This window comes from Hypanus sabinus, chromosome 18 (assembly GCF_030144855.1).
Source record: "Hypanus sabinus isolate sHypSab1 chromosome 18, sHypSab1.hap1, whole genome shotgun sequence".
NCBI classification, from domain to species: domain Eukaryota; kingdom Metazoa; phylum Chordata; class Chondrichthyes; order Myliobatiformes; family Dasyatidae; genus Hypanus; species Hypanus sabinus.
The window spans coordinates 42312835-42340777 of NC_082723.1; the positions used below are offsets into that span (position 1 = coordinate 42312835).

General features: G+C 40.7%; 1 protein-coding gene across 1 annotated transcript in view; it reads left to right on the plus strand.

Annotated features, from left to right (window-relative positions):
* The window catches only part of pappaa (pregnancy-associated plasma protein A, pappalysin 1a), a 357796-nt gene that overhangs the window by 91972 nt on the left and 237881 nt on the right, over window positions 1–27943 (plus strand). Inside the window, exons 8-9 of the mRNA XM_059994294.1 lie at window positions 16773–16901; window positions 24531–24622. Coding sequence (XP_059850277.1) covers window positions 16773–16901; window positions 24531–24622 — 221 coding nt within the window. The remainder of the gene's footprint in view (window positions 1–16772; window positions 16902–24530; window positions 24623–27943) is intronic.

Consider the following 27943-nt stretch of genomic DNA (forward strand, 5'->3'; position numbering starts at 1 on the left):
CTGTTTTGTGCTTTTCAATAACCCTTCCGCAGAGTTGCTTGAGTGTTCTTTTTTCTTCATGGTGTAAGTTTTGCCATGATACTGACTAACCAGCGGTTGGATCTTCCTGATACAGGTGCATTTTTACTACAATCAATTGACCTACCTTGACTGCACACTGATCTTCATTCAACTAATTATGTGACTTTGAAAACCAATTGATTGCACCAGTGATGATTTGGTGTGTCATATTAAAGGGGGGGGGTGAATACTTATGCAATCAATTATTTTGTTTTATATTTGTAATTAATTTAGATCACTTTGTACAGATCTGTTTTCACTTTGACACAAACAAATCTTTTTCTGCTGATCAGTGTTAAAAAAGCCAAATTAAAACCACTCTGACTCAATGTTGTAAAACAATGAAACAGGAAAACTTCCAAAGGGAGGGGGGTGAATACTTTTTATATGCATGGTAATGCAGAGGAGACTAAACTACACAGGCAGTCTTGTAAGGTTATCTTGAGAGAGCAGAGTTGCAGAAAGAAAAAGAGAGGCAGAGAGCCAGGAGATGATGAGAGAGGGTGTTTTGAATCTGGACCAAGATGAGGCCACTGCTGTTGAACTTGTTGGAGGGATTCCACAGGAGGCCAGAATCAGAGGAATGGTGTGTTGGGGAAGGAATAAAAGACTTAGAGCAGGAGATATTGAGACAGTGGGAAACATTGTTGATCCTTTACCAGGGGGTTTGAGAACAAGGGGAACACACAGCTTCCAGTCCTTGGTTACATTCAATTCTTCTCAGACCAGGCAATTGTATACAGCATGGAGTAAAACAAAATCAGGTGGAAATTCTTTTCAATGCCTATTGTCATCAAGGCAAGAATATCTGTTGGTGGAAAACAGAATTCGTGGGTATGCAGTTTCATGTGTCATGGAGCAATCCCTCAAGGCAAATAACATCTTACTCTTCCCTACGATAACTGAGGTGAAGGAACACCCCAGTGTACCAATATAAAGTCGGGATTTATGTAACACGGTGTAGGGCATTTGTCCAATCGTGGCCCAAATTCTTCTGAATGGACTGTGATACATTCATTCAGCATTTAAACAATTTCTTCAGCCCACCATGTGCATGTCCATGCACCTGTTGTACCCTGCAACCCTAGACCACTAGACTATAAGACACAGGAGCGGAATGAGGACATTTGACACATCGAGTCTGCTCCACCATTTCATCATGGCCGATCCATTTTCCTTCTCAGCCCCAATCTCCTGCCTTCTCCCTGTATCCTTTCATGCCCTGACTACTCCCCGTATCCTTTCATGCCCTGACTAATCAAGAATCTAATCCCATTTATTCAAATTACCATCTGTGCTTTGGAGCTTCAAGTAAGTGTCTACTCCAGATGCTTCTTCAATGTCATGAGGGATCCTCCTACCACTCACCTTAAACTTATTCCCTTTATCCTTGAAACTTCCAGCATAGGAAAAAGATTTTTACTATCCAACCCTATCTAATCCCTTCATCGTTTTGTGCATCTCTACCTTATCAAGGACAGCTTCTACCCTGCTTTAATAAAATTATTGAATAATCATATTCATCGTCCTAACATATCTTGGTACAATAAGATAGACTCTTGATCTCACACTTTACTTCATTATGACCATGCACTTTATTGCCTACCTGCACTGCACCCTCTCTATAGCTGTCTGCGCTGTTATTGTTTTACCTTGTACCATCTCAATGCACAGTGTAATGATTTGAACTGTAGAAACAGTGTGAATGACAAACTTTTCTCCAATCAGATTTCCCCCTTCTCCAGCCTTTATCTCTTTAACCAATGAACTTCCCAACTCTTTACTTCACCCCCTCCCCTTCTCACTGTTTCACCTATCACCTGCCTCTTTGTAGTTCTTCCTCCTCTCCCCCCCCCCCCACTTACTCCTTTCTTACTCTAACAACTCTCCTTCCTTTCCAATGCGGATGAAGGGTCTCGGCCTGAACCATCGACCGTACTCTTTTCCATAGATGCTGCCTGACCAGCTGAGTTCCTCCAGCATTTTGTGTGTGAAGCTTTTCACTGTACCTCAACACATATGACAATAATAAACCAATTCCAATTTCCAGCATGTTCCACTCAAGAACTAAAAAACAAGCCTGCCTACGGAATCTGTCTTTGTAATTGTAATGTTCCAATAAAGTTACCATCCTGGTGAATCTCCTCTGCACCTTCACCAGTGTCATCTCATCCTTCCTATTGGTGCCACAACCAGAACTGCATGCAATACCTTAGTACCGAAGGGAGTTTTCATCTGGAATCTTGCACCTGGAGGAAAGAAAAGGCAAACATGTCCTAACATACTCCACTACCATAAGCTAAGCAGTATTTATTTTTTCTCTAGTAAACTCCTTGAGTCCTCACTATCTAATTTTTATCTGTTTTTTGCTCAGCACATTCTTTAATCTGTCTTATGGGAAATTTTCACAATGAAGGCGAAGGGAATTGAAAAGAGCCTGCTGCCAAGATAAACTGGTTGAGGAATACTCAGCACTGAATATCCATACAGAATGAATGGCAATGCAATATAGTGAGCAGCCAATTGCCGAAGGATGGCGCAGAACGAGAATGGAAAATTGCCCACTTCGCAATTCTAAATGCATAGTTGCATTTGCCAGTTTTTTTAATATTTCCGTTAAAATGCTTGACAAACATGTAAAATTTTTACATGCACTGAAGAAATCAACCCACTGGGCTGCCTGTTCTCGATGTTAAGGTCAGGTACTCCTGAAGCTCTCAGTGGTCTGAACAGTTCCAAAAAGTTCCAGCTGCAGTTTTGTAGAAACAGCTCAAGACATTCCAGTAAATGATCAGTAACTGTTTCCATTGCTATCCCTGGGCAATAGACACGGGAAGACTGTGTGTGTACATGCTGGGATTAAGGTCAAAGGGGGCCCTCCATAAAATTAATGTACTTCAATTCTTATAGGCTGACAGTATTAAACTCTCAATTATTTATAGCCAGTATAGACGGTGATATAGAGTGATGATGCAAATGTCAGTCTGGGATTAAACAGATGTTGACTCATTCTGAGTTGAAAACAGAGACACAACCAGCATCGCAAACACAAGAAAGTCTGCAGATGCTGGAAATCCAAGGCAAAACACACAAAATGCAGGAGGTACTCAGCGGGTCAGTTGGCAACCCTGGAGAAGAGTGAACCGACGATATTTCAGCCCGAGACCATTCATCAGGACTAGAAAAAAGGTTGAAAAGTCAGAGCAAGAAGGTGGGGGGGGGCAGGAAGGAAGAAGTACAAGGTGCCAGGTGATAAGTGAAACTGGGGGGGGTGAAGTAAAGAGCTGCGAAGTTGATTGATAAAAGGGATAAAGGGCTGGAGGATGGGGAATCTGATAGAAGGTTGAAGGTCATGACATAAAGGGAACGAAAAGGAGCACCAGAGGGAGGTGCTTGGCAGTTAAATTGACAGGAGAGAAAGGGAAACAGGAATGGGGAATGGCGAAGGTGGTAATTACCGGAAGTTCAAGAAATTGATGTTCATGACATCAGGTTGGAGGCTACCCAGATGGAATATAAGGTGTTGCTCCTCCAACCTGACTGTGGCCTCATCACGGTAGTAGAGGCCATGGATTGACATGTTGGAATGAGAATGGAAAGTAGAATTGAAATGGGTGACTGCCGGGAGATCCCACTTTTCCTGGCCGATGGATGCATAGGTGCTCGGTGAAGTAGTCTTCCAAATTACATACGGTCTCACTGATATATGGGAGGCCGCACCAGGAGCACCAGAACTAGCATCTTCCTTTCATCTTTGTTAGGCACCACATAACATTTATAACAGTTCTAAGCTAAGGCCTAGTTTAAGTGTATATCAGACTAATAATTGGATTTCAGGCATTAAAGTTAGTTTGCACTGCACATGTATTAGATATGGAGAAAGGATGTTGCTGGGTCTTTATATGGAAAGATTGAACAGGTCAGGTGTTTATTCCTTGGAATGTAAAAGCTTGAGAGGGGATTTGACAAAGGTATACAAAACTATAAGAGGAACAAGTAGGATAAACGTAAGCAGGCTTTTTCCACTGAGATTAGGTGGGACTACCAACCAGAGGTCACATGTTAAGGGTGAAAGGTGAAAAGTTTAAGGAGAATATGAAGGGAAACGCCTTCGCCCAGAGGGTCATGAGAGTGTGGAACGAGCTGTCAGCGCAGGTGGTGCATGCAAGCTCGATTTCAACATTTAAGAGAAGTTTTTATAGGTACATGGGTAGTAGAGGTATGGAGGGCTATATGGTCCTGGTGTAGGTCAAGTGAGAGTAGGTAGCTTAAATGGCTCAGGATGAACTAGAAGGGCTGAAGGGCCTGTTTCTGTTCTCTACTTTTTTTTTTGTCTCTAAAGGGCTTAAATGCCCAGTAAGGCAGGTTCGAGGAGTGCACTTGCTGAGCTTTGATAAGTGCATTACAATATTGGCAAAAGCAATTGAAAAGGTAAGAAGACCTGTGTCTGAAACAGACAATAAATATGTACTGTACATAGACACTCAAGGCCTAATGCCTATTTAAAGCTCATTTATAGAATTGTTGTCTATGTAAAGGCAAGGCTAAGGAGTATGCCAGATCTAGTACTGGCACTCACCACTGAATAGAATCATGGCTAGAATATCATTGATGGAATCAGAGGCAGCAAGAATGCTTCACTGTTGCCAATACTTTCTTGGTCCTATCACAATAATTTCTGTTAGTTCACTCCCCAACCACTGATCACCACCTCTACCCCATTTCTATCCCTCCACTACCTTGATCCTCTTTCCCAATTATGTCCTCTCTTATCATTACCCAAGCAGTCCACCCATCCCAATCCCCCTTTCACCCAACCATCACCTCTCTTTCTGATATTTCTCACACCCAACTTCTACCCCAGGCCTTATCCCCCATTCACCACCCCTCTTCTCATCAATCCCCTCCATCCTATTTCTATCAATGTTCCCCCCGTCACATCACCATGTCCCTCGTCAGTGCCTCCCACCATCTCACTTCCACCAACACCCCTCTCTCCTCCAAACTTACCACCTTTCTTCCATTGCCTACTACTACCTCTTTTCAATACCTCTCCTCCTTTCTTCCAACCCTCACGCCACTTCCCATCGTTTCTGATCACTTCATACCCACAGCCAATGCTGATCTGAAGGATGTCACTGGCAGCCAAGAATCCAGTGAGATGTCAAAACTCATGAGGGTCACAGTCCCAATTCTGTCCATGTGTCAAGTCAAATTTAACCCATCTGGAGCCTGCTGGAGCTGCTTTTCCAGACGTGTCCAAAATACTCTTACCTTATGCCTGCATGGGTATGTGTAGAAAACTAACTGAATTGTGAAATGCAATCTGAGCAAGATTATTACTGGCAGTGGATATTGCTTCCCTGGCTTCTGGCAACATAATATACCACAGCCTTCCACTCAGCTACTGCACCTTAATCCAAGTAGATTTACTAGTGAAGCATTGGTTTTACTGGTTGGAGTTTTGCCCCATTCTACCAGGCACGAGAGTCAGATTAAGGAGATTTATCCCTGCTTTTACGTCAATCCCAACTGCAAACTAATTTCTAATGATACACAAAGCAGCGTTAGTCTTTCATCTCCAACTCAGTATCTCCACTCCTGGCTCTCGTTCTATCTATCTAAAAATAGTAAACTTAAATAAACTAGACACAGTATATATTATAAAGAATAACAAGTGTCTGGCAGGGAGCTTAGGAGTCTAATTCAATCTTGGGGCTCTACTGATGTTTACAAAATGTCCAAACCTCACTCTCACATCACTTTTGACATGTTCTGCTTTATTGACTTAACACAATACAACTCACTGCCAGCCATTTATTGCACGTAAACCCATTAAAAAAAGACTTAAATCTTTTACCGTGTTTTCGAATCCATCTCCACATTGAAAGTTCAAAGTAAATTTATTATCAAAGTACATATATGTCACCATATATTACCCTGAGATTCGTTTTCTTGTGAATATTCATGGTAAATTAATACAAAGAAACACAGCAGTATCAATGAAAAACTGCACACAGCAAAGACGGACTAACAATGTGCAAAGAGAACAAATACAAAATAATAATAATAATAATAATAATAATAATAATAATAAATAAATAAATAGTAAAAACTGAGAACATGAGTTGCAGAGTCTTTGAAAGTGAGCACCTAAGTGTGAAATCAGTTCAGTGCTGGGGTGAGTGAAGTAATCCCTTCTGGATCAAGAGCCTGATGGTTGAGGGGTAATACCTAATCCTGAACTTGGTGGTATGGAACCTGAGGCTCCTGGTTCCTCCCTCTTGAAGACAGCATGACCTGGATGGTGAGGGTCCTTCCAATGCTTTCTTGTGACAGTGCTCCTGGTAGATGTGCTGAGTAGTGGTGAAGATTTTACCTGTGGTGGACCAGGCTGTATCCATTACTTTTTGTAAGTTTTTCTGTTCAAGGGCATTGGTGTATCCATACCAGATCATGATGTAGCCAGTCAGTATACTCTCCTCAGTGCATCTATAGGAGCTTGGCAGTTTTAGATGACATGGCAAATCTTTGCAAACTTCCGAGATAGTAGAGGTACTGCCCTGTCTTCTTTATAATGGCACTTACATGTTAGACCCAGGACAGTTCCTCTGAAATAATAATGCCAAGGAATTTAAATTTGCTGACTCTCTCCATCTCTGATCCCCTGATGAGGACTGGCTTTTGGAGTTCTGGTTTCCTCCTCTTGTTGTCAATAACTAACTCCTTGGTTTTTGCTGATATTGAGTGAGAAGTTGTTGTTGTGGCACCATTCAGTCAGATTTTTAATCACCCTTCTATATGCTGATTCGTCACCACCTTTGATTCGGCCAATAGAAGAGGTGAAAACAGCCTTGAGTATGGTATTGGAGATGTACTTAAGTATAAAGCAAGTCCAGCAGGGGGCTAAGCAATAGAAAGAGTACTTTCAATGGTACACACTTTCCATTGCCCTACCAAATCAAACTGTACATTCTGCAGCAAGTTTACAAGGGACTTTCAAAATACTGTTGGATTGTTTATTGCTGGAGTCCGATATATGCTTTCTGACACAGGTGCAGGGCACAGAATAAAAAGCCAAATGCTGAAATACATGGCATTTGTGTTAATGCTCCATTCAGACTGATGTGTTTCAATAAAAGAATTGGTTTTAGTCTTCAGTCAAAGGCAGATTAAGATGAGCAGCCCTAAAGACACAAGGAGATGAGCTAAGCAGCATCAAATCTCCCTGCTCCTCAAAATATTATTGATATGAGGACGCAAAATGATCACATCAAAACTGCGATTATAGATATTAGTAGATGCTAAATAGTGGTGCAAAAATAAGAGCAGAATTACAAAATGGCTAAAGGACTAAAGGAGCTATTTGACCATTGAGTCCGTATAACACCAATATGAGAAGGATTTAATAAATCTCATCACCAATATGAGAAGGATTTAATAAATCCCACCTATCTATCTCTCCACATACCCAACACATTCTTTCAGAAATTATGTTACAATTCAATCTGTTTCCACTTTTACCCCTGGCAGTGCGCACTGGGGCCCAAACACTTGTCGAAAAACAGTCCTCATACTACTTTTGGTTCATTGCTGAGTACCTTTTTTTTTTCGATGGGTGATAGTTCTTGACCCTCTGCCAACATGAACATTTGTTTTCTATCCTATCTTTATAGACTTTATTGTAAATATCTCTACCACATCCCATCCCAACCTTGACTGTTCCAAGTTGGAAAAAATACAGCATCTCCAGTCTATCCACCTAATCAAAGTCCCTCATTCTTGGGACTGTCCAATCAATATCTACTACATCCTCTGTAGGACTTCCCTATCATTCCAAAAGTGCAGAGCACAGAACTGGACACATTATCCATCTGTGGATAATGTTGCATTTTGTAAAGGTTTATCATAACCTCCGTAAAAATGGTCTGCAGAGGTCTGGAAATCCAAAACAACACATACAGAATGCTGGAGGAACTCAGCAGGTCAGGCAACATCTGTGGAAAAGAATAAACAGTCGATGTTTTGGGTCGAGACCCTTCTTCAGGACTTATGTCCAGGAAAATGTGTCCATATTTAGTTCAGGATCGCATGTGCTTTTAGAAATCAATTTTCTTGCACCGTACCTTATACTTGCAACAAATGATGCACAGATACCCCATATCTCCCTGTCTGCTACCTATTAAAATTGTTATCCCCAACTCCCATTGTCTCTTCTCTTTCTTCCAACCAAAGTATAATGCTTAGCATTTCTCAGCATGAAACTTCATCGGTCATTGATCTACCCACTCCATTAGTCTATCTACATCTCCCGTAAGTCCACTACCATTCCCCTCAAGCTTCTGAGAAATTCTGTATTTCTGCAGATTTGGAAAGTGCCTTCTCTGCACTGAATCATTAAAATATAGAGTAAAAGAAAACAGAGGGTCTAGTAATAATGACAGGGAAAATGCTGGAATGCATAACAAAAAATGGACTGCTGGAAGAATTTGGCGAGTCTATGCAGCCAAAAAGTGTCAGCTGATATGTAGGGTCAAGACCATTCATGAGGATGTTATGCAGGATCTTGATCAAAACCAGCAATTACACCTTTTGCCTCCACGGATGCTGAATGACCTGCTGAGTTCGTCCAGTATTCATGTTCTTTTTCTTTGTAATAATACTTGGAAATTTCTGTTTACAACTCCCTCCAGTCTCAAAAGGGATTCCCACCACACTTGTTTCCTGTTACTTGGCTAGTTGTCGATGTAAGCAATATTGTCTTTTTTTTAATCCCACCAACTTCAACTTGCTAACAAACCTATAATGTGGCAATTTTTAATTTCATTTTGCTCAACATCTCCACCTCTTCCAGCATCAAAAATACTATTAAGTTACACACACAAAATGCTGGAGGAACACAGCAGCTCAGGCAGCATCGATGGAAAGGAATATAGAATAAATATTTCAGGCTGAGATGCTTCATCAAGATTGGAAAGGAAGGGGAAGAAGCCAGTATAAGATGGAGAGGGGAGGGGAAGGAGCACAAGCTGAAAGGTGAAAGGTGGTCTAGTGAGGTCGAAGGTTGGTGGGTGGGGCAGGATGAAGTGAGAATCTGGGAGCTGATAGATATAAAAGGTAAAGGGCTGAAGAAGAAGGAATCCGATAGGAGAGGAGAGTGAACCATGGCAAAAGGAAGGAGGAGAGCCACCAGAGGGAGGTGTTAGGCAGGTAAGGAGAAGAGAAGGGGCAAGTGGGGAGACAGAATTGGGAATGGATAAAGAGAGACGGGGTGGGGGGATGAACTTACAGGAATTTAGAGAAATTAATGTTCAGGCCATCAAGTTGGAGGCTATCCAGACAGAATATGAGGTACCGCTCCTCCGACCTCAACATGGCAGTAGTGGAAGCCATGGGCTATTAGTCGGAATGGGAATGGGGAATGGAATTAAAATGACTGACTATCCAGAAATCTTACTGTTTGCAGTTGGAGTGAAGGTGCTCAGTCAACATCGGTCTCACCCATGTAGGGGAGGTGGCACTGGGAGCATCTGATGCAATAACTGACCCCCAAAGGCTCGCAAGTGAAGTGTCGCATGTTCTGCCTTCAACAAAGTGACATTGGCTTTCCTTAATCAATCCAGCCTTGTCAAAAAGCCTGCTAATTAGATCCTTGATTATTGTTACTGGAACTTGCTTCATCACTTAAGTTAAACTGACTGATTTGTTATGACTAGGTTTATTCTTGCACTTTTTTTTTGGAACAAAAGCACAAAATCTGCATTGCTGGAAATACTCAACAGGATTGATGGCAAGACCCTTCCTTGAGGGTTACAGAACTGAGATAGGGTAGCTGGAATACCAATATGGTTTTAAATGAATGTTAGAACCATCTTTCAGGGTTGAATCCTGTAAGTGCAAACAGATTCTCAGAGTTTACTCGAAGCGATATTAGGAATGACTGGTTATACTTTAAAAGAAAATAAGTAACTAGCCAGCATATACATGATAAGATATTAGAACATTCCTGCGACCTGGATCTGATATAAGTTGAATTGCCCGTAATTAAGTGAAAAGTGCCGTATGATCTCAGGCTGAACCCCTGGGCTCCACAAGTTTATGTTATTTCTCAGCATTTTCCTAATTCTTCTAGCTGCAAGTTTCCCCTTCAAGCTTCCAAAAGGAATGTAGTGAATCTATAGGACAAATGGAAGCTACAGTTTATCCCCTTCACTTCAGAAACAAAGTCACCCCAAATGTTTTACAGTATGCAAATAACACATGTACACATACATTCAGAGGGCAAGTTCTGAGTCATTGTCAGCTCCTTCACTAGAGTTTGTTCCAGAGGTCTATGAAACAAGTATCATCTGCCAATCTGCGGCACTATACAACACTGTTCTCCAACTACAAAGGTCCACAAGCAGCCCCTACAAAGTGTGAACTGCTTCCCATATACCAGCAGGCACTTCTCTGCTGCAGCAGATTCTGATGATGAAATTCACCACTGCCTTGACTGCCAGTACAACCTCTGGTTGTTTAAGGAATGATGTGCAGTGTCCAAAACATCAAACCTAACACTAAGTTTGTGGTTTACAGGCCAACAGTGATCTATGCCCTTGTGTACTTCTAGGAAATGGGCTACCTGCAACTGGAACCTCAATACATTCGAGGTGTAACACCATCTATGCAATGTCCTCCAAGTCCACAGCAGAATAAATAAATGAATGTCAGTGTGTTCCTCCAGTCCAATGGCTCCCGTAGTGAAGCCCTAATTGTACTCAGCCCAGTCCACCAGATAAGGCATATTGTCTGTTTGGACATGTCCTGTACAGTGGACTAGGCTGAGTACAATTATAGTGCCTGTCACTGCAGGAGATTACCAATGGACAGAGAAAAAGAATTCAAGAATGTTCTTAAAGAGTCCTCGCAAAAGCGCAACACACCCACTGACTCATAGGAGATCAAAACGGAGCATTCATTGAGAACCTCAGGCCAACTCAATGTGAACACACAAAATCCCAATGTAAATGGAGGAAGAAATGGGCCACCCCTCAATTACCCATTCACCTGCCCCATCTGGTTGTGAACCACTCATCAGCCACTTCCAGAGCCGCAGAACTGAAGCGGGAGAAAGACATCCTTGGACCTTGTGCGTGAGAAATTGAGGGAGAAGGAGTAGGTCTTGAATTCTGTGTGTTTGGAGCCCCTGTGTCTGAACAAATCGGTATCATCTAGAGCCCAGCATCTTGGACTGTGATTGAACTACTCTATGATTTGCAGTCAGTGATTGAGTGGAGAATACCATATTATACAGGACACAGAACTGTACCTCACTGTAGGTGTTCATGATGTTGTGCCACCCTACACAAACCTACTCCACGATCAAGTCTTGATGAAGTGCCTTTGCCCAAAACATTGGCTGTTTATTCCCCTCCACAGATGTTGCTTGACTTGTTTGAATTTTATGTGTGTTGCTCAAGGTTACCAGCATCTGTAGAATCTCTTGTGACCATGATCATTCTAACCCCTCCCTCCTACACAGCCCATAGCCAATGAGAGTCATCACTTTCTGGAGAAGGGAAAAGGGAATCAGGCAAGTGTACAGCATAGAAGACGGGAGGAGCTTTCTTGTGCGACATCAGGAGGAAATTTCTTCATACTGAGCTTTTGCCATGCAAACCAAGTCCACTTTGAATATTTGATGGAAAGCACACCCATTCCTCCACACTATAAAAATCCTCTAACATCTACAAAACAATTTGCTGCTTGCTTCTTGTGCCTTTCGATCAGACAGAGCTGTTTATTGTTCCGCACACAGCCAGCCACTCAGTGAAAAGGGCAGGTGAACAGGTCACCGGCTTGTCTGCAGTTCTTGGCATCAGCTCGGCATTGTCACTTAGCTCAGTGGAAGCATCTTTCAGTAGCTGATAGGGTGGATGAATGATCCGTAGAACTACATTTGACCATAGCTAGTAGAGGGGCCCTAAATGGGGGAATTGCATTGTCGGGAATATCTGGCTGGCAAGCAAGTAATTTGTTTATTCAGAAACTCCTATGATGAATCATTCTTTTTACTCATGGGCTGGTTTAGCCATTTCAAAAATTGCAGTAGACATTTCCACAATACATACAAAGGTTTTATGCATCTGAGCAAGTTTAACTACAACTCCCAATGTATGTAGGTACAAACAATACAATCCCCTGGTAGTTTAAGTATTGTGAGTTTTTGGAACACTTCTGTCAAAGAAATCAATTCATGGACAATAATTGTTCCTTAAATATTGTTATCTCTGTAAAAAAGGGCAGGGGGTCAGTGTGATATGACTAGCAATGTTGCTCAGAGTAAAAATGTCAGAGGGGTTGGAATTTTGAAGAAAGCCACTATAAGGATGATGAATGTTTACTAAAGGGACTTTCATTAACAAAGAATCTTGGGTGATGGTTTAAATTATTGACTATTTCCTGTATTTTTGAGCGTCAGTGAGGGAGGTATTGAGACCTGTGCCTCAGGTGCTGGTGATGTCAGTTGTGCCTGAAAATGGAATCTTGCACTGAGGATTTCACGCTGTGTGAATACACTGTGGAACAAATAAAGATGTACAAGGTTGTACTACAAACACAATGGACCAGTGGAGTATAACCAATTCCTTACCAATACCCAATATCAGGGAGAATCATTTGGTAGCATCTTAAGTGATCTCTAATTCTAAGAAGGTCAAGGGCTGCAAGCGCATGGAAATTGATCACTTTCAAAATCCTGATCTGCATATTGCCTGACCCTCATCATTTAGACGCTTTGATTAATTCCCAGCACATCCCACCCATCTAGTAATTAACATCATCATTATGTGCTGTGTCATATGATGTAGGCGATCATTGTCAATCCAAGACCATGATTATTCTTGGCAAATTTTTCTGCAGGAAGTGGTTTGCCATTGTCTTCTTCTGGGCAGTGTCTTTACATGACAGATGACCCCAGCCATTATCAATACTTTTCAGAGATTGTCCGTCTGGCCTCAGCGTTCATGGAACCGGGACTTGTGATATGTATCAGCTGCTCATACAACCATCCACCACCAGCTCCCATGGCTTCATGTGACCCTGATCAGTGGAATGGGGGAGGGGGGGGTGCCTTAGCAGGTGCTACACCTTGCCCAAGGGCAACCTGCAGGCTAGCGGATGGAATGTGTGTCTTACACCCTCTTTGGCGGAGATGTATCTCCACTTCACCACCCATGTCTGGTAATACTCTCACCCAAAAGATGGCAGAAAGCTGAACTGTTTGAGGGGGAACGTCTTCACTCAGAGGGTGTTGAGAGGGTGGAATGAGCTGCCAGCATAGATGGTGGATGTGGGTTCAGTTTCAACATTTAAGAGAAATTTTGATAGGTACGTGGATGGGAAGAGTATCGGGAGCTATGACCAAGGTGCTGGTTGATGGGACTAGGCAGATTAATAATTCTGCATGGATTAGATAGGCCAAAAGGCTAGTTTCAGATGTGTAGTATCCTATGTCTCTATGACTATACATAACTCATAGATTAAAAAAGGGATTATTTTGCTTTTACACTACCTAATTTCTATACCTAACTGTGGATGAGAGATGATTTCAACTCACACCGGCTCTTGTGAGCAATTGCAGAGTTAAAGTATGGGGAAGAATAGAGTGTTTTTGCCTGATTCTGCACTCATGACAACCACAATAGTTTATTTCCATATTTCAGCATGACCCAATTTTAAAATGGTACTGTATAAAATTTGATGTTTTTTCATCTTACTAAGTTTCCTAAAGAAGGCCAAAGTACTGATGTTGCACTGTTTGGAGAGTGGAACTCATCAAGCTGTCACCCAAATATATTCTTCATTCTTTGAGCACTGAGTCTGCCCAGAATACAGAAGGAGATGATTCAGTCCATCCTACTGTGCTGGCACTGAAAAGGTTAACTCAGACACAGGTTAAACATACTAGCATATATTGTGAAATATGTTGTACAATGCAATACATAATAATAGAAAAACAACATGAATTACAGTAAATATATATGTATATTAAATAGTTATATTAAGCAAGTAGTGCAAAAATAGAAATACAACAGTAGTGAGATAGTGTTCATTGGTTCAATGTCCATTCAGAAATCGGATGGCAGAAAGGAAGAATTTGTTCATGAATCTTTGAGTGTGTGCCTTCAGGCTTCTGTACCTCCTTCCTGATGGTAGCAATGAGAACAAAGGATGACCTGGCCGATGGGGGGGGGGGGGGAGAGGAGGGGCGGGCCTTAATGATGGATGCTGCCTTTTTGAAGCATCACTCCTTGAAGATGTCCTAGATACTATGGGAGCTAGTGCCCTTGATGGAGCTGACTATGTGTACAATTCTCTGCAGCTTCTTTCAATCCTGTACAGTAGCCCCCACCCTTTACCAGACGATGATGCATCTAGTTAGAATGCTCTCCATAGTACATCTGTAGAAATTTGTGAGAATTTGTGACATAGCAGATCTCCATTAACTCCAGATGAAATGTAGTTGCGTCTTTATAGCTGCATTGATATGTTGGGTCCAGGATAGATCCTCAGAGATATTGATATCCAGGAACTTGACATTGCACACTCTTTCCATGTCTATGGCGATTGGTGTGTGTTCCCTCATCTTACCCCTTCTGAAGTCCACTACCAATTCTTTATTCTTCCTGACGTTGAGTACAAGGTTGTTGCTGCGACGCCACTCAATTAGCTGATATATCTCGCTCCTGTCGGCACTATCATCGCAATCTGAAATTCTGCCAACAATAGGTGCATGTGTGGGTGGTATTTAAGTGCCTAGTCACACAGTCATGGGTGTAGAGAGAGCAGTACAGTGGGCGAAGCTCACATCCCCGACGTGCGCCAGCGTTGATTGTCAGCAAGGTGGAGATATTATTTCCAGTCCGCATAGATCGTGGTCTTCCAGTTAGGAAGTCTAGGATCCAGTTGCAGAGGGAGCTATGGAGGCCCCGGTTCTTGAGCTTTTCAATTAGAACTGAGGGTATGATTGTGTTAAATGCTGAGCTGTAGTCAATAAAGAGCATCCTGACATAGGTGTTTGTATTGTCTAGGAGATCAAAGGCCAAACAAATAGCCAGTGAAATCACATCTGCTCTAAATCTATTGTGGCAATAGGCAAATTGAAGTGGGTACAGCACCGTGCTGAGACAAGAGTTAATTCTAGCCATAACCAACTTCTCAAAGCGCTTCATCACTGTAGATGTGAGTGCTGCTGGACAATAGTCGTGAAGGCAGCTCACCCTGCTCCTCTCGGGCACTCTTATAATTGTTGCCCTTTTTGAATCTGATTGAACCAATTCCTACAACCACCTCCCACATACTCACTGCCCTGTGCTTTGATTTTGAAATAAGAACAGAAAGTTCAGGAGATACTCAACAAGTCAGGTAGCTTCCATGGAGAGAGGAAAACCGAGCTAACATTCCACTCACATTTTGCTGATATATGCTCATCCTATTGAGTTTACAAAATACATTGTATTGTTCTGGCATAAATCACCAAAATCACAGTGGAATGAACTGGAGCTTCAGGTCAGACCAAATCCCAAGAACCATCCAACTTGGGAAACATCAATACAACGTGACCTCACTTAGTTGCTCAGGCAAGTCTGCAATGCAGCAAGTATTGCCAAAATTCCATTTCTGCCAAGGGGTGCATTGCTGCAACTAAGTCACCACTTTTCAAACTGTACTGTCGATCTGGTTCTCCTCACCGTCTCCAAACTTAACTGGAAAGTGTGTGACAAAAAAAAACCACAACTGGAGAAACAGCATCTGCAAATGATGTTGAAGGATTACAGCTGTTTTGAAAATAAGGCCATCAACCCCAGACAAGTTTCAATTCAAAATCCATGATGTAAAGTTGGACTTCGAACAATCTTGTATTTGTAAGAATGGGTTACAAATACAAATGTCAAGATTTGTACGTCCATTCTCGCCTGCTCTGAATATCAATTGTAGGCAGAACGCCCTGAATGTCGGGGTAAATGAGGCAATTTGCTGACCACTGCTCTCTAATAACAAATCTATCAAAACAAAGGGCAGCAAATAAATATTAGGTTTAACTCACAGCTCTGCCCAGTTTTGAGAGGCCCATCGCTGTCTGAAGTTGTACTTTCGGAAAACTGCTTTCAGTTTTTTGCGTAATTTTTGAACTCAACAAATGGATTCACTTTCCAAAGACTTAAGGTGTCACTAGTTTTCTTTGCAATTACAAGAAGAGACAACTAATGGTACAAAACAATGCTTCAAGCATCTGGAGATAGATTCCAAATTTTGTTTCTATAAACATTCTGTTTTCAGGTCCTAAACCAAAATGCCTCAACATTTATTTGCCTTCTACATGCTTAGCACTTCCTCCTCTCCCCTTCCAACTCTCCACACTTCTCTGGAATGTAATAATGCAGATGTTGATTCCTTCAAGACTAAACAGTGCAGAAATCAAAAGATAAAAAAGTATACAAGTAAAAGAGCTCTTCTGTTTGCAATTTTGGAATTTGCGATGCCAGTTTGAAACATGACATTCTTTTGAACAGTTCCCCATGTATGCACTGTTCTGAGTATCAGTACAGAATGCAACGTGAATGTGTATATATAAAAATGTGGCCTTTATCCAGAAGATGAGAAAATAAGAAGTGTTTAAATAAATAAGGCGAAGTACACTTAACTTGCTTTTCTTTTATGTTCCTCAGGGATGTAAAGCCCAACACTTTGTACACTTATCAAGTTGTGGTTTCCAAGGGCTTGGAAGACAGTGAACCTTCCCCACAATTGAAACACGTACATGGAGCTGCTTACTGTGGAGATGGATTGATCCAAAGGTACATTGACTTAGGTGATCTCATTTTCAGGCTGTTAAGCAATTAGCCCTTTATCTCTTCCACCTATCCCCTCCCAGCTTCTTAAATTAGTCCCACTCCTCCACGCACCCACCTTCCCCTTCAATTGGCCTCATCTATCCACCTGCTTCCTTGTACTCCTCCACTTACCCCACCTTATTCAAGCTTCTTCCCCTGTCTTTCCCAGTTCTGCTGAAGGGTCTCATCCCAAAACGCTGTTTATTCCTGTCCTGAGTTCCTTCAGCATTTTGTGTGTGTGTGTATCTTAACTTGTTTTGCGAACATTAAACATTCACACAGGCAGTGCGCCAAACAATTCCATGATCTGTGCAGAATGATCATGGACACGTCAGTAATGGACACAACACATGTACATTACAAGCATTGACTCTGCCTCTGGAGTTTAGATACCCAAACAACAATTATATAGGAATCCATGGAAATTGCTCAAAAGAGTGATTCTAGTACATAATCAGACTTCTCCTGGAGTCAGGAGAAATGGGGATGACTCTTCGAGCTCCTCAGAAAAATATTGGCTGCCTGCCTATCCTCACTTGTATTCCCAACCAGATCTGCCTTTGGGTTTATCCATAAGTTGGTGGACTTTGACTGGTGCATCCCACCAGCAGGTCACCTGATATTTTGTAACAATAATAGCAAGGCAGAAGGATGAGTTTAGTTGGATGCTTGGGATTTTCTGCTCTGCTGTATCTTGCTGCCCATCTCTGAAGCCATGTTCAGCCAAGGATAAGAACCCAATTCATTCACAGGGTTTCTCCTTCTCTGGTGGTTGGTCTCAATATTTTCTTGTTGCACGTAATGCTTAAGCAATTTGATTGATTCCTCTGATGCAATGCAGAATTACACTGGCCTGCTGAAGGGTCTCAGCCCAAAACGTCGACTGTTTTCCATAGACGCTGCCTGGCCTACTGAATTCCTCCAGCATTTTGTGTGTGTTGCTTGGCCAATTCTAATGCCGTGGACAAGTTATTAAGTCTTGCCAATGCAATTTACATCAAATGTCACCCCCCCCCCCCACCACAACATTTTATTTAAATTAAAAAGGTGAGACAAAATGCAGCAGGCAATAGCACTGCAGCACACAATGAAGAGCAAAACCAATGAGGCACCGTGCGCCAGAGGAAAAAAATCCAAGCAATCAAGTCAATTACAAATCAAGCCCACCATATCTTAGGTTGCCTGTCAAGGTTCATCAAATATTTGCAGCTGCCAATCTTATAGTTACAGGTGGGGAAAGTGAGCCATGTGCAAGTGAGGGCAGATTGGCTATGCCTATGGCTCTGCCGTAATGGAGTAGAGATCAAAACATTTTCCTAACATTAACTCTGGACTGGCAGTAGACAAGCTGACACTATCATGGCCAATGTATAAATTCACTCTGGCAAAGTGGAGTCTCCACAGGAATATTAATTGCATTACTGTTCATTAAGTTGGAACAAAACCTTCAATATATTCATTTTGTGAGTCAAACGATCCCCTTTGCTTCCAACATTCAGAGGCAGAAATGGTTTACTAATCCTATCCTGAAAAAAGTTTAGCTTAAAATAGTGTCAAACTGATGTAAAACAGAATATCTGGGAAATGAAGGAACTGCTGGATTTGAACTCAGACAGTGATAAACAGTGTGCCAGGTTATGAATACTCAGTAATTATCTCATTTCAGTTTAATTTCCATATCTCCTCCTCCATCTAAAATAAGAAAGCCTGGGGTCGACACATCCAGCACACTTTAAACCATTTGCAAAGCATCGCTCAATTTAACATTCCCAAGGATTTAGCAGGTTACTTGATCTTTAAGGTTAGAATATCAATTTTCTCAACTTTGACACAAAGCTTCTGAGTACGTGTTCTAGGTTTTTTTGGCACAGTTTCCCCAATAATAACAGAACTGGTGTGAAAGACTGCAGAACGATAAACAGGATTCCCTGAAGTACGAATCGAGATTTAGTGACCTTTAGAGCTCATCTTAACACAGAGTGTACTCAAAATAGGCCTTACTATTACACTGAATTAATCATCCCTGGAGTTTCTGAAAACTGTACTTCTTTCCATACTTTGTGGAATATTCAAAAAAAACCAAGTGACGTCTTTTGGATGCAAGAAAATAGCTTTGATTAGATCTTTTTCCATATTTATTCAAATCTTCTCCTGGTAAACCAAACAAGAAAAGTCATTTTCAAGTATTTAAGATCCAGTGATTTATTCATGATGCCATGACATTGGCATTGGAAACATTTACTTGTAATTATAAACCTACTTTCTGATGCATTAACGAAACTTTGTCATGGTAGCACAAAGTATATAAAGGAAAGACTTTGAATCAAGTTGCAAAAAAACACTGTTCCATTTATAATGAAATTTGCATTCAGTGAAAAGCAAGGGGGCAAAGCAAGAGAATATAATTAGTTTTAAACATGGCTGCAATTCTGGGCACTCTTTGCACTGGAGTCATTGCCTGCACCGAGGAAAGAAGATTGACCAAGTCTTCTACATTAGAAACAGTCCTTCTGTCCCTTACTTTGTTTTACTTACATTTACCATTTGGATTACATTCTTGATTTATAAGCATGCAGAGAATAGCTGATATATTTTAATAATTTCATAGCAAAAACTGTGTTTTCAGGATGTTTAACTTCTACAAAACAAAGACTAGTTCTTGAAAACTTAAATACCTTCCAGATAGTACACCTTCAAGTTGTATAAAAGTGTACTGAGTTAACCTTCCACTTGAATCTAAGAAGATTCACTTCAGTCTTTTCAATATTTAACTCAGATATTGCAATTGAGATGGTACACCTCATAAATATAAGCTCAACAAACTCCTTGAGATCACGATGAGTGATTCAGATGGAAACAAATAATAAATGCACAAATTTGGGAGAACAAAAATAGTGATCTATGTTCTATATTCTAAACTGTTGTGCTTAGACAATTTCAGTGAGGTCCAATGGGAAGCTGTTCCCTTGGTACCTGATAACCATGGACTTGAATAATGCTGATTATGTTTGAAATTAATTTAAAAGCAGATTGGAACTTTCAGAGAGCAACCCATTTCAGAGCACAACATGGTAGCTGAATTGACAGTTGCTCGTTGTAACATGTTCATAGAGGCCAAAACAAGATTGTCACTAAAGAATCTAATTTGATTAATTATTTATAATGGTGATGATAGATACTTTATTGATCCCAAAGAAATTATAGTGTCATTACAAGTACACAGATATACAAGTACTAGGAGAAGTAAGAAAGAATAAAAAATTTACCTTAAAAATAAGATTTACAAATCAAAGATTACTAGATTTACAAGATTTCCCAGTTCACACTAATAAGATGTAGTGCAAGAAGTAGTGTAATATTATACAGTAATGGGTGCACATTCACACCAGCCAGTTTATCATTAGTTATTTATTACCAGTTTGCTAAAGCAGAACAGTAGAACATTCACAACTGATCCTGTTGGAAGATTAACGTGCATTGCACCAGATGTTTCTTGCCAGGCCCCGATGTCCTGAATTGCCACTCACAGTCTCCAACTGACTGAGTTTACCAGTTCCAGATGCGGTGCACCCACCTCACTGGCTCGAAACAACAGTTTCCAGCGGTGTGATCTGAGTGGTAACAGGGCATCAAGTGACACTTTGAGACAGCCCTGCCTTGAAATGCTCCTGAAAGGGCTCGCAACCTCCAGCTTGCTCAGCTGTGCAAGCTGTCAGGGACACTTCATCATTTTTAAAAGTCTCTAACTTCAGAAATATTTGAGAACTGTCAATAACTTGTACAAATAATTTCAACAAAAATAAATAAGAATGATCAAATGAGGCGACTCAAAGAGGAATTCTAAAAAGACTGGTTAGAATGCATTGAAGGGCTCCAAATATCCCCTTGAACTGTTTAACCATGGTTTTCATGGTAGTCATAAGTTTTTTTCAGGTTTTAGGTAGGTTATATTTACCTCCACTAAACAAATGTAATGCATTATCTGAACAGACATGTAGAAAAATATCAATATATTCCATGGATTTTGATTTTGATGATCAGTAATGTGGTATTCATTTGCACAGCTAGTCTTGACTATGATGTCTACCCAGACAGGTTCACAGTTATCAGCAGCTAATCAGAATCAGTTTTAATATCGCTGGTATATCTTGCTAATTTTTTTGTCTTTGTGGCAGCAGTACAATGTAATACATAATGATAGAGAAAAAATGAATAAACTCTTCTTGGGCTTCATACCAGGTACAGGTATCGACTATAACTGATGTTTCGATGACAAACTCAGCCATCTTTATCAGGGATGATGCCTGGGCATGTCTAGTCCAGTGATATTTGTAACCCAGCATCCATCCCTCCTGATTAGTTAGCTCTCATTCAATTAGGTTTCCGCTCTCCTACCTTGTTTACAATTGAACTCCAGTTCTTACTTGGAGCAAGACCTTCATCTTTGTTAACTCTTTTCCTCTAGTTTTATTTCAATGGCTTCCTTCACCAGGCAGTCTCAAAAGCCATTGGCGCATCACAGTAGCTTTGTGCCTTCAAAGTCAATCCAATGGCCATTGCGATAGCAGTGTTCTGCTGCTCCCAATTTCTCCAGGTAACCCAAACCAATACACTTCCTGTGCTTCCTCATGTGGGTTTCCACCCTACCTGTACCCGGCTGGAAGCCCAATAACAGTTTACTCATCATAAACACCAGGAAAGCACTAGATCCTTTTCTAGAGAAAAAAAACTGTGAATTACAGTAAGTATAAATAAATAAATATAATAGTTAAATTAAGTATATAGTGCAAGAAAAGGAACAATAAAGTAGTGAGGAGGTATTCACAGGTTCAATGTCCATTCAGAAATTGGATGGCAGAGGGGAAGAAGCCTTTTCTGAATCATTGAGTGTGTGTCCTTAAGCTTCTGTACCTCCCTCCTGATGGTAGCAATGAGAACAAGGCATGACATGGGTGATGGGGGTCCTAAATGATGGATGCTACCTTTTTGAGGCATTGCTTCTTGATGATGTCCTGGATACAATGAAGGCTACTGCTCATGATGGAGCTAACTAAACTTCCATTATCTGCAGCTTATTTTGATCCTGTGCAGTAAAACCTAGGTTCATGAGCCAATTCTCATTGGGAAATCAGAAGTGACAAGGGTCAGCAATTTTAAATTCCTCGGTGTTATCAATTCAGAGGATCTGTCAGGTAAGCACCATTAAAAAGAAAGCATGGTAGCACCTCTACTTTCTTAGAAGTTTGTGAAGATTCAGCATGTCACCTAAAACTTTGAAACTTGATGTGTGGTAAGAGTATATTGACTGCATCATGGCGTGGTATGGAAACACCAATGCCCTTGAACGGAAAATTCTACAAGAAGTAGTGGATACGGTATGGACCATTATGAGTAAAGCCCTCCCTACCAATAAGCGCATCTACACGGAGCACTGTGGCAGGAAAGCAGCATCCATTATCAAAGACCTCCACCACCTGGGTCTTGCTCTCTTCTTGCTGCTTGCACACCTTGAAACCACACCACCAGGTTTAGGGATAGTTATTACCCTCAACCATCAAGCTCTTGAACCAGAGGGTATAACGTTACTCAACTTAACTCACTTTTGAGGACTTCTCATCTCATATTCTCGATATATTTTGCTTATTTATTATTTTTCTTCCTTTTTGTATTTGCATAGTTTGTTGACTTTTGCACATTGATTGACCAACCAATCGGGTGTGGCCTTTCGTTGATTCTATTCTGCTTCTTGTATTTACTGTTACTGCCACAAATTTGCTTTGAACTTTCAGCTTCCAATGGTGAAAGTACTCACTATTTGCCTCCAGTCAACATTGAAGGTTTGACCTATGGTGGCAAGGCATTCTTTGTGTTGTGAGGGCAATGATATCATGACAGCAATGAAGACAATGGAAAATTTGCCCTTTATACAATTGATTAATAGGGGAGGCAGTAGGAGACACAATTGTCTGCTGATTCAAAAACATGAGGTATTTTTCTGATGCAGAATAATAACAAACAGTGAAATCTGGGTAATTATTGCCAAAAACACACTACACTCGCTGGGCTTCTTAGCCCTACTAGAGTCAAGTAGGAGCCTTCATCCACGGAGCCAGCTTTTCACCAATTAAAATCTCTGTGGCTGCAGGAGCCAAACAGAATGTTGCTAAACTGGCAACAAGTCAATAAAACCTGACTGCGTTCAGAACCAAACTCTTACTTATTTCTGCATCTAAGCAACTCAAAACCATCACGCTAATTTCCCCAAACAACTTGCCAGGAAAACAAACGATGACAGGAGTGCTTTGGCTGACAGTTTAAATATTCATTCGTATGTCGGGCTGCAACGTCAAATACATTTTAAATTTGAGACACTTGCTGTGAAATGCAAGATAATCCAAGGCAAATACTCTGGCAACAAAGAACGAATGGATTTGCTCTGCAGTCGCGGGGTATGTTAGCAAGGGGCCAAGACTGGCAACCCAGTTAGCCTCGGCCACGGTTCACTTTACCACAGTGCTCAAGGTCATTGGCAGTCATTATGTGCAACAGAAACCTTGTAGGAATTGCTCAGAGAGTTGACTCGAAGAAAATAGCTCAAAAGAATGGCAAGCAATGAGAACGTAAGAAAAAGATATAGACCTTATTGCCCTTTAATGAGCTCATGACTAACCTAATTTTGGCCTTATAAGCATTTTCCTTCCTAAGGATCATACTACTGTTTACCACATTCTACTATTCTATATACAGTATACTATACCATGGAGAATGTTCTAACTGGCTGTATCACCTTCTTGTATGGGGGAGGAAGGGAACCTACTGCACATGATCGATATAATCCGCAGAAAGCTGTGAGCTCAGTCGGCTCTATCAAGGGCACCAGCCTCCCCGGCATCCAGGACATCATCAAGGTGTGAAATGCCTCAAAAAGGAGGCACCCATCGTTAAGGACCCCATCACCCAGGACATGCCCTCTTCTCATTGTTACCATCAGGGAGGAGGTACAGGAGTCTGGGGACATATTCTCAGCAACTCAGTAACAGCTTCTGCTCAGTCATCCATTTTCTGAATGGACTTTGAACCCATGAACACTACCTCACTAATTTTTTGCACCACTTATTTAATTTAACTTTTTAAATAAATATATATATTTAAAAAGTTTTAAGTACTGTCATAAATTAAATATATACTGTCATTCACAGTTTTTATTATTTGGTATTGTAACATACGGCTGCCAGATAACAACAAATTTCACAATATATGCAGGTGATATTAAACCTGATTCTGATTTACTGTGAGCTGACTTATTGACAATAAACTAATCTGAATCTAAATTGTCAGCTCCCTCTAATCCAGAAATTTGCCTTACCTCTGCACTGAATGCATCCAACACCCCCATCTCCACAGCTCTCTGGAGCAGGGCATTCCAAAGAGTCACAACCCTTTGACAGAGAAATAAAAATGCCATGTCTTACCTTTAACGGGGGAATTTCTAATTCCTGTTGAGAATGTCAGAGCAACTGTATGGACCAGCAACTTTTGTTATTGTTTCAAATTCAATAATTTGTTCATGAACGTTCTGTGTTATGATTCCAGACATCTGGGAGAGGAATGTGACGACAAGAACAAACTGAATGGAGATGGCTGTTCTAACTTATGTCACCAGGAGCCATTTTTCAACTGTGTGGGTAAGTGTCCTGTCAGACATATAATGCGGTTGGGCTAATGAGAACACACGCAATTGATAAACCTGGAACTGTCTGAAAGTACAACATGGTGTGTAGTCCAAAATCTGCTGATAATTACTGGCAATTGTTTAAGATGCAAAGTCAGCTGAGAAACAAATCATGATCATAAAAATATTTTAACTCAGCAGTGACTGAAAACAGTACCGTTCCATCAGTCCCAAAGAACAGTCTGCAGAGAATCAAAAGGGGAAATGGCATTCATGAGGTTGCTCTAATGACTAGCATGGCCTCAATGGGCCAAATGACCATCCTGTATACCATGAGAAGATAGGGGAATTCAATTTACCAGAATACATTTTTGTTCCATCTGAGTAAAATATCTATGTGAACTTCGACATATCCTAAAGCACAGACAGTGTGAAAAGCCACAAGGCTTGTGTTGTAGCAAAATGAAGCTGCATTCAAGATTCAAGAGTATTTCTTGTCATTTCCAGTATACAAGTGGAAAGGAGAATGAAATTATTGTTGCTCCAGATCTGATACAGCACAAAAAACACAATAATAAACAATAAATATAAATACACAGATTGACTGTCCATAAAGAGGTGTTGGGCACATAAGTTAGCTAACAGTAAATGATAAAGTAGTAGTGGTGGGAGGTGTGGAGGTATGGATGGGTAGGTTAGTCAGTGGAGGTATGATCCTTTATTGCTTAGGGAAAGTAACTGTTTTTCAGTCTGGTGGTCTTGGTATGGATGCTACGAAGCCTCCTCCCTGTTGGCAGTGGGGCAAACAGTCCTTGATTAGGTTAGGTGGAATCTTTCATGATATTATTAGCCCTCTTCTGACATCTTTCTGTATATAAGTCCCTGATGTAGGCTAGGCATTTTTGACCACCAGTTGTAGAGCTTTGATGTTCGCTGCAGTGCAGTTTTCATCAGCGGCCAAGAAAAGATTATTACAGAAGGAAACTTCTGTGTAAGAAAAACAAACAAGCTAATTAAAAGTTTAACAATTCAGTTGGTATTGGAATATTTCTATACGCCTGATATTTCACTATCACTAAAATGGAATGTATACATGAACTGAGTTTAAGCTTGCTTAGGGTGTAATTTGCCTCTAATTACAAAGAAGGAGAATGGAAAAATTATTGCTTTGAAATTGAATGTCACTTGTTTCTCGTACACTAATTTGGCATTACACTGAATTCAAATGCCAAAGCGGCACCCCTCAAGAAGTCATGAAAGGTTGTTTGACATAATATTGGGATGATTTACATCTGGAAACATCCACCAAAGGAAGTCCTGCACTTTGTCTGATGGGGGCTACTCTATACAACTGCTGTACTGATCATAGAGAGGCCCCTAAGATCTCACTGTACTTTACCCATCGCAGACACAGTGCATTAGGCACAGCCAGGGAGATGAAAGAAAATGCTGTAGAGGGTGCATTCTGTGAGTGTGGCCACCACACTCCATATTGACACAGTCCTTTGGCATTAGTGGCTCCACATCACAGGAATGACCAATAAGGCAGATACTGCAAGCTTTGTAAAATAAGAACAAAAAGTTTCAAACATTTCTGGACTGTTTACACCATGAACATTGCAAAATAATGCTTGTAAGTGTGGCATACAATATACTGTGCATCAATGTTAGAATGGAAACCATTAATTCATGATTAATCGCCAATCTCCGGTGGGATTTGTTCCCTTTTATTTTTGACAGTCATTTTCTTGTCAGAGGAGCTCCAATTTCATTGCTAAAGAGGGAAGGACACTATGATGTCTTTGCAACACTGTGTAGAAGTCAAATGAGTTAGTGTGGAAAACAGCCAGAGGTGCCCAGGCAGAGTTATGATTGGTTTGCAGTTGTGTCCAGAAATGATGGCAAGCATGATCTACTTTTGATAAGGTTGATCTGTGCATGGTTGGCACTTGCATTTAGGCATATTATACGATCACATTGTTGACAGGGTAGCTTTCATTTCCATCCATTATATTCTGCTCCCTTTATCTTTCCTAATGGATTCCTAAGAATCAACAGCATAGCACTGAAAGGCATAAATTGCTCTAATCTAATTACCTTCTGTTTCTCATCTCCTCCTAACCAAATCATGCCTAATTAATGTATTTCAGCAAGGTTTACATTGTAAACATTATCTTAGTTGGGAAGCTTGGACTGACATTCCCATGATGTGGCCCTTTTAAAAAGTTCTCTTTTAGAGATTTTCTTTTTAACCAAACATCATTAAAGAACAGATTCCATTCATTTCCATGCCATGCAATCTCAAATGCGTGTGAATTATAATCCATTCCTAGACAAAACATTTCTCAAATTTCTCCAAAATATACTGCCAAAATCCAAAAAGAATCATTTCAAGACTGCTTTGCATCAATACAATAATATGTTACTTAATCACTAGCAACTTTGTCGACCATTGTGACCTAGATAAATAAATTACCTTCTAGTGTTATTAATGCTTTGTCCTTTATCAGCTAACTTTTGGTTTTGTTAACCAACAAAAGTATAAAAGTGAAGGTTAATATTTCATTTTTCATTTTTCCATTAGTCTTCCCTTATTTTACAAGACTTAAATACTTAACAAATGAACTCGATGAATATGAATGCCATTGGCTATCTATCGGTCCAATTAGTTTTCTAACCTTACACAAGGTATTGTGTTGCTTGTCAATCTGGGGAAGACCTGCACTATGATCACTGTCTTACGGTCATTCCTCTACTCAGGTTGGGAGATTCTTCTATCTGAAAGAACTCTGGTCAATTCAGCCAGTTAAGTGATGCCCCTATTCTAGAAGTCTTTTATTTGATTAAAACAGGGGTTCCCAACCATTTTTTATGCCATTGATCCCTACCATTAACTGAGGGGTCCACTGATTCCAGGTTGGGAACCCCTGGATTGGAACTATGTGCCAAGGTTATACAACTCAATGGCTTAAAATTAAAGCTCTGATTCTTGTTTTGCTTCCACCACTCTTTCTCCCTTTGTTGCTGAGAGCTTAAAAAGGCTACAGTTGTCTTTTGAAGCCTAATGCATTATTTTTCACCAAATGAAAATCTTTAAAGGAAACTGCAGATGCTGGAAAACTGAAACATATACAAAATGCTGGAATCACTCAGTAGGTCAGTCAGCATCTGTGGGAAGAGAAAGAGTTAATTTTTTCAGGTCAAAGACCTTTCATCAGAGCTGACTAAGTTTTTAGAAAGCAGCAGTCGGCAATTTTAGTCCCGAGCAGAATCTTTGGCAGTTACTGCCCTTTCAATCTAACACCAATTCTGGTTATCTTAGTACTCCCCAAAT